This window comes from Convolutriloba macropyga, unplaced genomic scaffold, assembly GCF_964194025.1.
Source record: "Convolutriloba macropyga unplaced genomic scaffold, txConMacr16.3 SCAFFOLD_698, whole genome shotgun sequence".
Classification (NCBI taxonomy): Eukaryota; Metazoa; Xenacoelomorpha; order Acoela; family Convolutidae; genus Convolutriloba; species Convolutriloba macropyga.
In genome coordinates this window covers 39,684-52,500 of record NW_027453478.1, presented here as the reverse complement: position 1 = coordinate 52,500, position 12,817 = coordinate 39,684, and the positions used below count along the sequence as shown (strand labels likewise).

General features: G+C 35.7%; 1 protein-coding gene across 1 annotated transcript in view; it reads right to left on the bottom strand.

Annotated features, from left to right (window-relative positions):
• The window catches only part of LOC142358315 (uncharacterized), a 45,146-nt gene extending 33,511 nt beyond the window's left edge, over positions 1 to 11,635 (bottom strand). The window contains exons 1-5 of the mRNA XM_075409737.1: positions 11,434 to 11,635; positions 7,088 to 7,379; positions 4,178 to 4,343; positions 3,295 to 3,464; positions 2,633 to 2,775 (exon numbers count right to left, since the gene is read on the bottom strand). Coding sequence (XP_075265852.1) covers positions 2,633 to 2,775; positions 3,295 to 3,464; positions 4,178 to 4,343; positions 7,088 to 7,379; positions 11,434 to 11,597 — 935 coding nt within the window. The 5' untranslated portion in view covers positions 11,598 to 11,635. The remainder of the gene's footprint in view (positions 1 to 2,632; positions 2,776 to 3,294; positions 3,465 to 4,177; positions 4,344 to 7,087; positions 7,380 to 11,433) is intronic.
• Between the last annotated feature and the right edge of the window lie 1,182 nt (positions 11,636 to 12,817).

Genomic DNA, 12,817 nt, shown 5'->3' with positions numbered 1-12,817 from the left:
TTTGATATCCATCCCTGTGCATTGTTCTTAATTTGTTGTTAGTCACTTTGAATACGTCTAATCAACTTTGTGTCTTGGCTGAATGCAACTTGTTTGGTGTCTAAAATGCAGTAGAAAGAAAACTGCGAAACCTTAACTGACTCAGGCAAAAAAGAAAAATGTCATTCTAAAGCGAAAAACGTCTTTTTAGAGAGTTTAAAATGTTTATATCTGTGTGTTTTGGTTTATGCTTTGTTGACTATCAACTTTTTCCCTAATGAGGCTCATGACGCGGCTTTTGTTTTTTAATCGATTTTTTTTATTTTCATCTCACTCATCTTCCACGGTATTTGTTACCACCGTCTCAAAAAGTAGCTAGGAATCAGAAAATTACATTTTGGTTAACTTAGCACTCAGCAGCTGTATTTTTGTGCCCTAAAACCATCCAAACATTTTCATCAAAAAATGTCCACAAAATTTTTTAAACCAAATATTTTGATCGAATAATTTTCAGTCATTTCTGTGAAATGAAAAAGAAACTTCATTTTTACCAACATCACTGTTAAACTTGACCACATAACCAATCCTCCTTCATATCAATCACGTCAGTCGATTTGCAACTAAATTCTCTTTTTTGGCAAAGGGCTTTTATTGATTTGCAACGACTGTTCAGCACAGAAAAAGTTCAGTTTGTGGCATGAACAGGCAAAAAATTGCCAACGGAGGCACCTAAAAAACTGGCCAAAGGATACAGCTCAGCGTGCCGTTGATTCAAGAACTTTAAGCAGAAAATTTTGTAGGTATTAAGAACTTTTTACCTCAATGGTGAACAAATGCTTTGAGAACAAGGATTCCCTAAAGGCTTAAAGCAGGCAAAAATCAGCTCATTGCATTAGACCGGCTGTACTAAAATTGAGGAAACTTGCCAGCTGAAAACTTTGTCGCTAGTAATAGGAAATTGAATATAATATTGGTGCAAAAAAGTGTTGGGATTTATGAAACAACAATCAATTTATTTTTAAGCGATAAAAGGTATAGTTGAAGACTGCGTAAACTTTTTGAGGGAGTCAAGCAAGATTATAGAAACTAAAACAGTTCTTATCTCCAATAACAATTTGATGCAATAACACATAATAGCTTGAGATCATCTCAACACCATAGAAATTAAGGGCAATATTTGCAATCGTTCCGAAATATACCTATCTGTGTGTAAAATCAAGAAATGTATGCAACAATTTGGCAAATGTTGAGTATTGTGTAGCTCCTTATTTTTCCTGTTAATAAAAAACATATAGACGTTTGATGCATTAAACGAAAGTTTGAACAATATACGCGAACGATACGTTTGTAAACAACGTTAAATTGGGCATCAACAAGTCAAGCTTTCACCCAATCTTTGCAAATGGTTGTTGATTACTTCACAGAAACCGAAATAAATACGAACTTCGAAAATTCATGCTTTATGATTATGAACACAAAACAAAAGGTATCATATCAACAACTAACACAAAAGACAAAATCTTAACACATAAGACAACATTTAGGTATTGAGGGACTGAATTGAACGACGATCCAGATATTGTCGACCATGCTAAAAACCCTCGCACAAGTCTCATTAAATCTTTATTATTATTTTGACCAGTCAGATCGTTTTAATTTTAATGCGTTTTTTTTTACTGAAATGCAAAGTTTATGTCTAGCCAGTTGTGAGTTATGGTGTTCTACTCTATGGAACAAGCAAGAAAAACCTAATTCTGCAATTAGAGTAAAAGCTAAAACAAATTTACAAAATGGTGTGTCCGGTTGCCTGGAACATGAATCTAACCTCATTGGCTCAATAAAAGATAAAAGGAAAGCATCTTTCTGAAATGATTAACAATTAACTGAACTTTTACCGGCAGAATGCCAAAATGATTGTTTTAAAAAGGCTAATAATAGCAAGAAATATATACAATTCAAGCAATAAGATCCCAGTCAAGGCAACTGAACAGTGCAAATAAAACAGTGGCCTAAGTTCTAAACGTTTAGGAGTAAGATTGCGAAAACCATCGAAATTCATTTTATTTTTTGATCCTATTGTTTTTTTGAAGTCAAGCAGATGGATGCAACAAAACTACAGCACTTTTTAACTAGTTTCAGTGATATTTTTTTGTAAAGGCGGAACGGTTTGCTCCGTTTCATTACCAAAATCAGATAGGTTTCATAAAACATAAAATTGCGTTTCGAGGTCCTCCCCCTGTTTTTCCATGTTATAATAAGCCAGTTAGTTTACAACACACATCATAGTGCTGATACTGTCATCGCTAGACTAGGACCCTGGGACCTATTAATGTTTTGTCGAGTAGATTTCGTATTATGCTACATTATTTATACTATACGATTTTCAAACAGATATCCATTCTACTTGAGAACATTTCATTATCAATTAAATGAGTTATCATTATCTTTTTTGATCCAAACAAGTTATTATTAATATTATCTTTATAAAAAAATGAAGCTATTTTGTTTTCCATTTTCCTGTTGGAAGTTTTCGTCACAAACCAGTTTTTACATCTTTGCCAAAGGAGAAATTCGACCAAAGTTAGAACAATTTTTGTCCCAATGTTTCATCGAAACTGATAAGACCATAGAGCAGTAATAGTTTGTGTCTTACTGTTTTTCGACTACTGGCATTTCCATGTTAGAGGAGGCCTTCATGCGTTCCAGAACGAGTCCTTTGAAGCAGTATGCTCTCTCTGTCTCATAAGATTCAACATTCACAATCCAGATCATGGCATCTGGACCAGCACACACTGCCTGAAATTAAAAAGAAAAATCGGATCTTTTCCGTTTGTGCCCCCCAGTACGTTATGCTCCCCCCAGTGACAGAGCACGTGCCATTACATAGTAAATCATTATGTAAAAATATTGCACGTGCGTCTGGGGGTTGCAAATAATATGCACCCACTAAGCTGGGGGGGGGGGGGGGGACAAACGGAAAAGATCCGAAAAATCAATGCTTATAGTCGCAAGTGAGAGTTTTCGGATGTTATGTACAAAATTTTTCAGAGTTCAACTAAAACACTCACGTGCACATTTTAAAATGCCGAAAGTCTGCAGTGCCAGAAGTTAAAATGCCAGAAGTTGCTACTTAGCCAGAAATTGAATTCCTTGACTTTCGTCATTTTAAAACGTGCACCTTTCGTGTTTTAAGCATGTTTACGTGACTCTGCGGAAGTCACTTCGAAATTCTGATTTAATCGATTCTCGATAAACTCCAGAAGTTCTCAGTGACTTCAAGCAGAGTCACATAACCATTAAATCAGACGTCTGTACCTTCAAGTAGCTCTCCCTTACAGACTCGGCTAAGAAGGTGGCATTTTTGTCGACCACTTTGAGCACTGCCCCAAATGGACCATCCTTCTCTAAAGGCACTTCTCGGAATACTTGCCGACTGATGTTGGATAGGGCTATGGTTGTGTGGGTTGAGACGAGGAGAATCGGGGCTAAAACAGTTGTAAAATAAATATAGCCACACAGCACTTCTGGTGACATCATTAGATCGCGAAAAATTGGCTTTCTTGTAGTGATGACTTTAATAGTTGTCTGTTTTTTTGACAGTACTGATTTCCTTTTCCAAGAATTGTTAGAGGTGAAAAACGGTTTTTCTTTCAACTTTCATAAAAGGCGTGCAGAACTTCAATTCTGTATTAATAAAAGGCTGACGATTGTTCCATCGACTGGGTTTATTAATTGCTCGTGTCAGCAAATTTTGGCAAACAAATATGTAAGGAATTATTGAAGTGAGCCGGACTACTACAAAAGGCATTTCTTTGTGAGCCAAGGTTTTATCGGGGGAAGGGGGGTTCAAATTTACCCTTTTCACCCTTTCCAACAGATTCCACGCTAACTTTTACAGAATCAGCTGCTCCTAATATTGGTGAATGGAGCATAAAAATTACTTTAAGTCATAGAGTATAATATCATAGAGCATAAAAATTAATTTAAGTCTTCAAATTTCCGAGTTATTAATAAACGAAATGAAATGAAGTAATATGTGAATAAATGTCTAGATTTTCAATTCCGAGTTAGATCTATTAAGACTCACTCTCATAAGTTTTCGACCCATCTACCAATTTGATGTGCCGAGGTTGTGAGTTTCAATTTTTTCATGTCTTGTTATCGGTAGTTTTAATGGTGTACTGTTGTGACAACGAACCGCAGAAGTCGATCTGGACTACAGGTGATCTGAGTTTGAACAGTTGCTGGCATGAACCAGTGAGTAGGTTCCTGCTCTGGACTCTAGTTACAGTGACAACTCCACTCTCGTCTCCCGTGAACAAGTCCCTGTCCGAAGCCCAACTGATCGCCGAGATTACCGAACCCTGAATCAACAGTCATCGTAACCTTCTTATTAAATATATTAAAGCTCATTACTGTTCCAACCCACAGAGGAGGGTCGCTGTCTCTTTTGATCCGACAATTTTAGCTTAAAAAATGATGATTTCTCTCAAAATTTAGACTTTTTTTCATCAAAAATGGCAACAGATGTTTCTTCGGCACAGTTTTTTTCGAATCTGCCAAAGGTTCAGACCTCAAACTGCTGAAAGACGTTTGAATCAACTCAAAAGGAGGCCAGTTCTTTGTCTGTTTGTTTTAGGAGTGTTCTGAATAAAGATTTTGCTTTTTTTGCTAACTTAAAACAATCATTATGCAAAATGAATTTTTCAAATTTGATATATTGACTTTTTGTAAACAAAGTATCTATGTTGGCTAAAATGGAACAATTAGCTGAACGAGTTGCATTACCAGGGCTAGTTTTGGTCTCTTCGTGGTTTTTGACTATCAAAAACTCTATGATTCCATTGAGGCAATGTTTTTTTTGGTAACAACTTTTAAGCAATTTTTGTTGATTTTTTTCTATGTTAGTTAGAGCCGAGAAAAAAATCCAATCAAAAGTCAGTACCAATAACTCAACTTTTGTCTAAATCAGGCCCCATGATCATATACTATGTTTTCAGGGAGAATTTCATGGCTTCTGTGAGTTCAAAAAATTGTTTTCATCAATTCGAAGTGAATCCTTGTGTTTTACTCCCATTTCTTGTCCTTCTTTATAATCTGGTGACTCAGTGTTAAAAAAGGACCCAGTTGGCTTCCATAAAAATATATTTGATCCTATATAATGCCTTCAGTTGACCACTAATGGCTCTTATGTATTTGAATATATTTGTTTTTAGGAGAATCTCAGTTTAATTTGCATTATGCTACTTACTTTGAAAATCTGTCAACCTGTTGGTTAGCCTCAACAAAAGCACAAATGGCATCTTTTTTAGTGAGTGAAAGCTAAATTATGCGAGAGTTTCTTTTTATTTTTGGCTTCATTGCTCTGATACCACAAGTTCTAAATGAAATTTTTGACTTTTGGACATTGGCCCATTTTGGAAGTTATTTTTGTTGCCTTACCCAATTATTACTTTCATAAGAGGTCACATAACATTTGGAAGAGTGTACATGAAACGCAACTTTGTCTTTCTTTTTGAAGAGCTATCACTCGTTCTTAATACTGGCAGTTCTCAGTGGCCTTTTCAGGTGACAGAGTTTAAGATTTGGCACTTTTTAAGAAAAGTTTCGAAAAAAATTTGTTAAAAAAATCATAAAATTTTTTAATTTTTGCGATTTCTTTTATCTCAATTCTGACAATTCCCTATAAGGTCTCTAGTGTAAACACAGCTTCCGTCATTTTTCCAGAGAAAAAATTTCGTCTGTTTACTACGTTTTAAGTATTAGTGGTGTTGCGGCTCCGTTTTTTTGAGTTTTCTTAAATCTTGTGATCTGGTTAGTTTGTAATTTTTTTTTGAATAATATTTAACCATTTTTTCTGTTTTTGTATTTGCTAAATACTGCAACATTAATGACGGTTTCCAATAGCTTTAGGGATGCGCGCAATTAATCTTATAAAATAGCTTTAAGGAATAGCTCATGGTTTTAACGACTTCGACATCGTTTTCTCTCAAAATTTTAATTGAATATTTGATTTTTAGATGTATTTGTCACTTTCTATGGTAGTCCTATGGCAAATTCTGGATGATGAGATATCTCCACGTTTTGTTTGCAAAAATTGAGATTGAGTATGTCAGGAATTGATGATTTGTTGTTTTTATTGCTTGTCTTGTCTCGTAGTTTTGGTAAAAGCAGGTATCATCGGGTCTCCATTTCGCAGTAAAATAATTCGTTCATCGGTTTGCTCTTAAGACAAATTACACAGAATTAATTACTTTCGAAAATTTTGTAATTTTGAAATTTTTTTCCTCATTTGGTCGACAATTAAGTAAAAAAAATGAGCGGAGTCGGAACATTAAGTGGGAACGCACATTCTCGAGCCTCCTTGTCTATTTTAGAGCTCAAATATATTAGCTCATCAGTCAACAAAATTTCTTTAACTCGGATCAATGTCATAACACAAAAAATTGAATAAGTACATTTTTCCATTATGACATCTACGAAAAATTGTAGCTCAATGAAAGTTCTAAATAATGAAATTTTCAAAATCCTCAAAAACAGTAAAGCACAATGCAAAAATATGTTTTGAGAAATGGGGTGAAAAACCTGAAAGAACAATTTTTTTAGTGATCCGGTATGTGTGAAAGAGCTGTAATAATAGAACTTTCCTTTATGATAAAGTTGTATTTCTACCAATTTCGTAGAATTTTGACATTGAGGTTCCATAAAGTTCTAGGCCACACTTTAGCCCGTTTTCATACTCGCCCGTTTTTATCTTCGTTTTTTAGAAGACCTATCCTATAAAAAACATAAAACTCGGCCATAAGGGTATGCGTAAACAGAATTCGCGTTTTAAATGAATTATCTGTTAAGCAAGTGAAGTTAAAAAAATATATGAATAAAGATCAAGTTTTTTCATTCCGAGTAAGATCCCTTAAGACTCTCTCTCTCTCTCTCTCTCATAAATTTCAACCTATTTTCAATCAATTCTCTTGAGCCACGCTCATGATCCCCATCGTATTTGAAGAATAGCGGGTCACCAAAAAAGTTTCACCCCACCTCTCTAAAATCGGATGGACCCGCCAAAACTTGGCCAAGATCTTTTTCGCGATATATCGAGCAGACCTACCGCGTGAAGGGAATTCTGTCGCTTCATCTCAACTAAAATCTTCCCCTTCGGATCAGAAACAGCTGGGTGGATTAACCGCCATACTTCCACCTTCCACCCTGCAATGACCACTCCAATGAAAACGTTCTTAGATGAGTCATTCTGCCTCGTGCTGGCGTTCCTTGCAATCAAGTTGTCCTGGATTTTGGTACCATTTAAGGAAAGTGCCTGCTTGTCAACCTCTGAGAATCGGATTTTGGTTATTGGAGCCGGAGATGAGATCTTGAATGTTGCAATTTGATCCAAGGAGACTCTGAAAACGGTGCATTATGAGGTTTGAAACCCTTTCGCATTGAGGTCGATTTTTAATTTACTTATAACAGCCGGACATGTAACATTTATTTGTTGGGGTTATATACCACCGGCTGGTAATCAAGACCAAAAGGACTGCCAAACTAAAAGGGGTTTGGTGTATGGGATAAATCGCTAGAACTCAGCTCTGAAGATAGTACGAGTACTCATTTCTGTGAAATTGTTATTGGCGATAATTAATCGTTATTGGTTACTTAATTATCATTTTAATTACCACAAAATTTTATTAATTCTGTCATTTTATATTTTATAAAATTTAATATAGGTGTCCAGATTAAATTTATGACATTAAAGTTATCGCCCAAGTGTTCAGATTAACAATGACGTGAACAGAAAAATTAAATATTTAGCCAATTAAGAAACAAAAATGGATAGAATAAATAAAAACAGTTCTGATTCTGTGACTCATCTTAAAGTTGATATTTAAGCATTGAATAATATTTATGAAAATGGGGATCTGTAACTCCATACAAGTTAATTTTGAAATCCAACTCTTGGTAATACGCTCGATAATCTTGCAATCTTATCTTGGAAATGACGTTATCTACATATTTAAAATTACAATTTTACATCCTTTCTGAGATTAGAGAAGTCTTCCAGGTTGGTTCTAGCTCAATAATTAAAATGGCGCAAACCTAAAGCGAAACGGTTATGCGCAGCTTGATCCAAAATTTCAAAAGCGTTACAATTTTCAATTGTGTTACTACTGACCTGGTGGTACAACTAAAAACGTCATGACGTCATGCATGCTCTTTGAAAAAATTGAAGAAAACTCGAAGTGCCAACCCGTCAAATTTCAAGAATACGAAAACAAGGCCCTTTTTCTCATTATGTTGCCAATCAAAAAAAAATTTGCGTTTTGAGGGAACAAAACCATTTGAAACATGTAATTCGCCTATAACATTATTGCCCCAAATTTATTGGCAACTACTTGGTAACAAACCCAAAGACTTGTTCTTGTAAACAGTGCTATGGATGTTTTCAAAACCCACTATTTGTCTTCCTAATCCACAATTAGAATTGAGAGGGATATTTCTGAAACAAATAATCAATTAGGCTTTCTTTCATTTCGGTAGTTAGATGCTGTGTCCATGGGGAAGGCGTAATTTTAAGCAAATTTGAACTATTTTAACCCAATTTCACTCGTTTCCACGCACGCTCACAAATCTTATCTTAAAACCTGGGTCGTAAGAAAATCCCGACAAAATCGAGTGTGTATAAACGATTACTTGGAAACTGGCCACGTAATGACATTTGATATCTTCAGATACGTTTTTATGTACTGGGATACTCTTCTGATTAGAGGAGCTGACTTGCTTATCATTAGCAACTACAAAGAGTTCGTTTGGAGTTAATTTTCTTTAAAAATTTTAGAATTTTTTCAGCATTTCACCATTAAAAACCTATGTACTATTTTTTCATCCTTTTTGAGTAAACATTACTGGCAAAAATTGGTGAGGATATTTTCTACAATTGCCCCTCCTTTGGTACCTAGTAGAATATCCCCCTTCTGTGCTATATTTTACCACAAAATTACGTAACCTACAGTTTAGATAGCCAAATATCAGTTCAAGAGCAATTGCGGACCGCAATTCACCGCCATGCCTCTCATGTGCTATTGGATGTAATCTGGAAATCGCGGATCTTTTATCCGGGCAAAGCCGCGACGCGCGTCAAGCGCGCCCACCGACCTGGAAAATTATTAGTTGTCTCTGATTGGTTAAAAAATTGCCCGCTTAAATTTTATTCAAGAATAGAATAGAAATTGCCCCTTTGCAAAAGGGGGAAGTTGTTGAAAACATCCATTGGTGTAGCTCTTCTAATGTAAATATGCAATGAAAATTAAAAGTTGTGTCGTAATAAAGAAGTACTCGCCTCGTAGTTGACAAGCGTAATAAACAAGTACTCGCCTCGTAGTTGACAAGCGCAAAGTTTCGTGAAATTTTTTGAGCTGCGCAAAGTAAGAAATCTTTTGACAGTAATGATGCCTGACTGTGAGTAATTATATGTTTTGTAATCACAAAAATTTCTAGAACATGCAGAGCATCCAATCTGTCTTCATTGTTTGTCACGTAACTAACACAGCAATTCTACAGTTTTTATGAAATTTTTCGTTTGATTGGAACTAATTCCAAAAATCTCTGCTCCTTATTGATATTAAAAAATGATCTTGTCAAATGGTTCAGTTGAAAGACATCAAAAGCAAGTGCAAAAGAACAACGAAGCACCATCTATTTTTGTAACATGAAGAAAAAATAGAAAACCGCTTAACAGGTTTCATCTTATATTTTCCAACGTGATATGTAATGATCATTGGTGAAAAATATGAAAGACTAAAAACCGGGAACTAAAAAATACAAATTATGAAAACCTGCTTAATTTTCTGTTTATCCCTGACCTCGCATGTCACAACCAGCATCAGAGCTGAATCCAAGCCTTTTCTGAGTAAAATGAACTTATTCACAAAAAAATCACAAAAAATTATTTAATTATGCTGAATTTGCGTTCTGAAAATGCAACGTTTTCTTTGAAAATATGGTACTCTCAAAATGAGAGAATAGTTTTAAATTACTTTTGATTTGATACAAGTTACAAGTAAAAAATAAACGCAACAAAATATTGAGAAAATTGGAGCAGATGAGAAACCAAGCAACCTATTGATAGTCTCATTGCTCAGAAAACATAGAAACTGAAAACGTCAAAAAAGGCCAAGTTAAAAACACTTCATTTGATGTCTCTTTCTATCCTTTCTATCAGAGCCAACATAGGGAAGCAACTGAAATGTGCAAATCAAATGCATTTAAGGTCAACAGATGGATTTAAGTTTCCTGTTTTTATCCAATCACTTCAAGATATGTGCCTGAATGTTTAAAATGAACGCCTATTTTTTTTCCTTGGGGGAGTTATAGTAAACGGCCAAGAGGACTGGCTGGCTGTTCCCGAACTTTGCAATGTGGAGTAGTGGATTGGTCACTTGTGATAGAGGCAATGTTGATGTTGTTCTATGCGTTCTGATTAAAAAGCATCAAAGCAATATTGATTAGCTCCAAAAATTGTCGAGTTAGCACAAACCAATGTTAGTTCGACCAGACGAAACGACGCGAATGCTAAAGAAAAAACGGGAATAGATCGCTAAACAACTTCTACTATTTGTGACACAAACTATTTGTGATAAACTAACGGTAAAATCAATTGAAAAGCTACATTTTTAAAATTTCTCTAGGTTATCTTCTGCAACTGGCCGGAGGCATTACTACTCCAACTACAATAACTGACTTTAATTCTGATAATTATTTTTTAGTATATTAAGATTCATAAGCAGAAACGTGACTCTTACGCCATTTTGCCAGCTCTAACGGTTTGCAAGTTCTCCGAATTCTCAAAAAAGTTAAAATTGAGTCAATTTTTGTTCGTTTTCTTGTTTTAATTAGATCAGTAATAATTAATAATTATTTTATTTCTGCGTAATCGCAGCTGGTCAGCATTAGGCTATTAGTAAGCATTATTAGTAGCCTGTTCTCAGCTGTTCTTTGAGCGAAACTTTTTTTTGATAAATCATCTGTTTCAGAGTCAAGTCAGAATTTCTTTCTGAATTGTCTTCTGATTCGAAGGAATTCAGTTTTAATACAGAGTCTGTTCTAAAACTGTTTTTTGGTTCAGTTCTCAAACCAAAAATTTTCTCGGATAGTGTTCTGATCTAGTACCGATACTCGCAGAATTTAAGGTACAGGTATTCAATTTTAAGGAAATACATTACAAGTGCGCTATGTGTAAAAGCAGCAAACGAACTGTTAAATTTAAGCCAAAAGGAATCTTTCCTGAAATTATAAAATGATATATCGATTAGATTTTTAGCTTTTATGAAATCATTTTGCATCATCGATGGGATTTTACTTCTCTGACTTCATCATGATCCATCAATAGGTTTTTGGATCTATGAAGTTACAGAGATCAATCGGTAGAAAACTGCGGGACTTCAAACCGGGTAACTATACCTGTGCAGTATTTCGACCACTCCGTATTTGGACCCGACTGCGAAGTAGTCGTCGTTCATTGCAAACGAGGTGAACTGCTCTTCGGCATCGTTGTTCACGTGTCTCCAATCGGACGAGACTCCAGCGGGAACCTCGAAAACAGCCCATGGCTTAAGATGGAACATAATGCTATGTAGTAAATGAAGGTGTAATATAAACAAGTCCAGCAATTAGATCAATGAAATGTATTCATCATTTTGATAAACATCACAGATTTGTTCTGTATAGAGAATTGTTTGATAGCTAGCAATTATAAATCTACAATAACAAAGTTAGTCATGAGTCCAATAACTCATGTTGGAAGAATTCTTGAGAGGCAATGTGCGTCAATAATGATTATAATTGTCTATGAATGCAAATTTAGTATATTCCTACATTGCGCAACATTTAGACAAAAAATAACAAATAGGCTTTAACAAATGGGAAACTTTGAGGCTCTAATCTATCTGAAGTTGGGGTAATGAAGGCAACACCATATCAGACCATCCCAGACCCCCCACCCCGACAGAAATGACCTCTGATCAGACCAAAATCAGACAACTGAGCGGACTTTCGTGCGCTCAGACCCATTTCCAGACCCTGTAATTTTGGTCTATAAACAGTCTGTGCGCTCGACTTGGGTCTGATCAGAGGTCACTTCTTTCTGGGACCCCAACCTGAATTGCTCTGTGGCACGATTCTTGAATGCACACTTTCAAATTAAACCCCCAAAACAACCACAGATAAAATTTAAAACTGTGCAGGAATATTGCAAGCAACTTCGCATTGGAATAGATACTAGTTGTAATTTTCTGACAAATTCTGACACTTCACAGAACTGTTTTTTGAGAGTATGACGTGTATAGATTTGAGTTGTCACGCTGCTCTGGGGGAATCTTTATTCTTATTATCTGAGCGAACACCAATAAAAAAATGTAGTATAAAAATTTCAGAACGTCTATGAACATTACGATTGCCCAGGTTGAGGTCCCAGACGAAAACAGCTATGCCCAGACCGTCCCAGATCGAAAGTACGTTTGTCCAGACCTTCTCAGACGGAAAGTGTCTATGACCAGATTGGGTGCGTTCATCAGACTCTCGTGCGTTTATGTTTAGACTTTCGTGCGTTCATGTTCAGACTTTCGTCGTGCGTTTTCGATGTTTTCAGACTGTAATTTCGAACGCACGATGCCCTTCTCGTGCGTTTATCTTCGGTCTGGACATACTTGCTTCCGTCTGGGACATCGACCTGGGTGTTGACCTCATTTTGGTCAAATCATCTACCATTATCAATTGATGTTCACTTTTTAGCGCTAACAGACTGTCTCATGTCACAAGTCGCATTTCAACGAAAAATGGCGTGTAA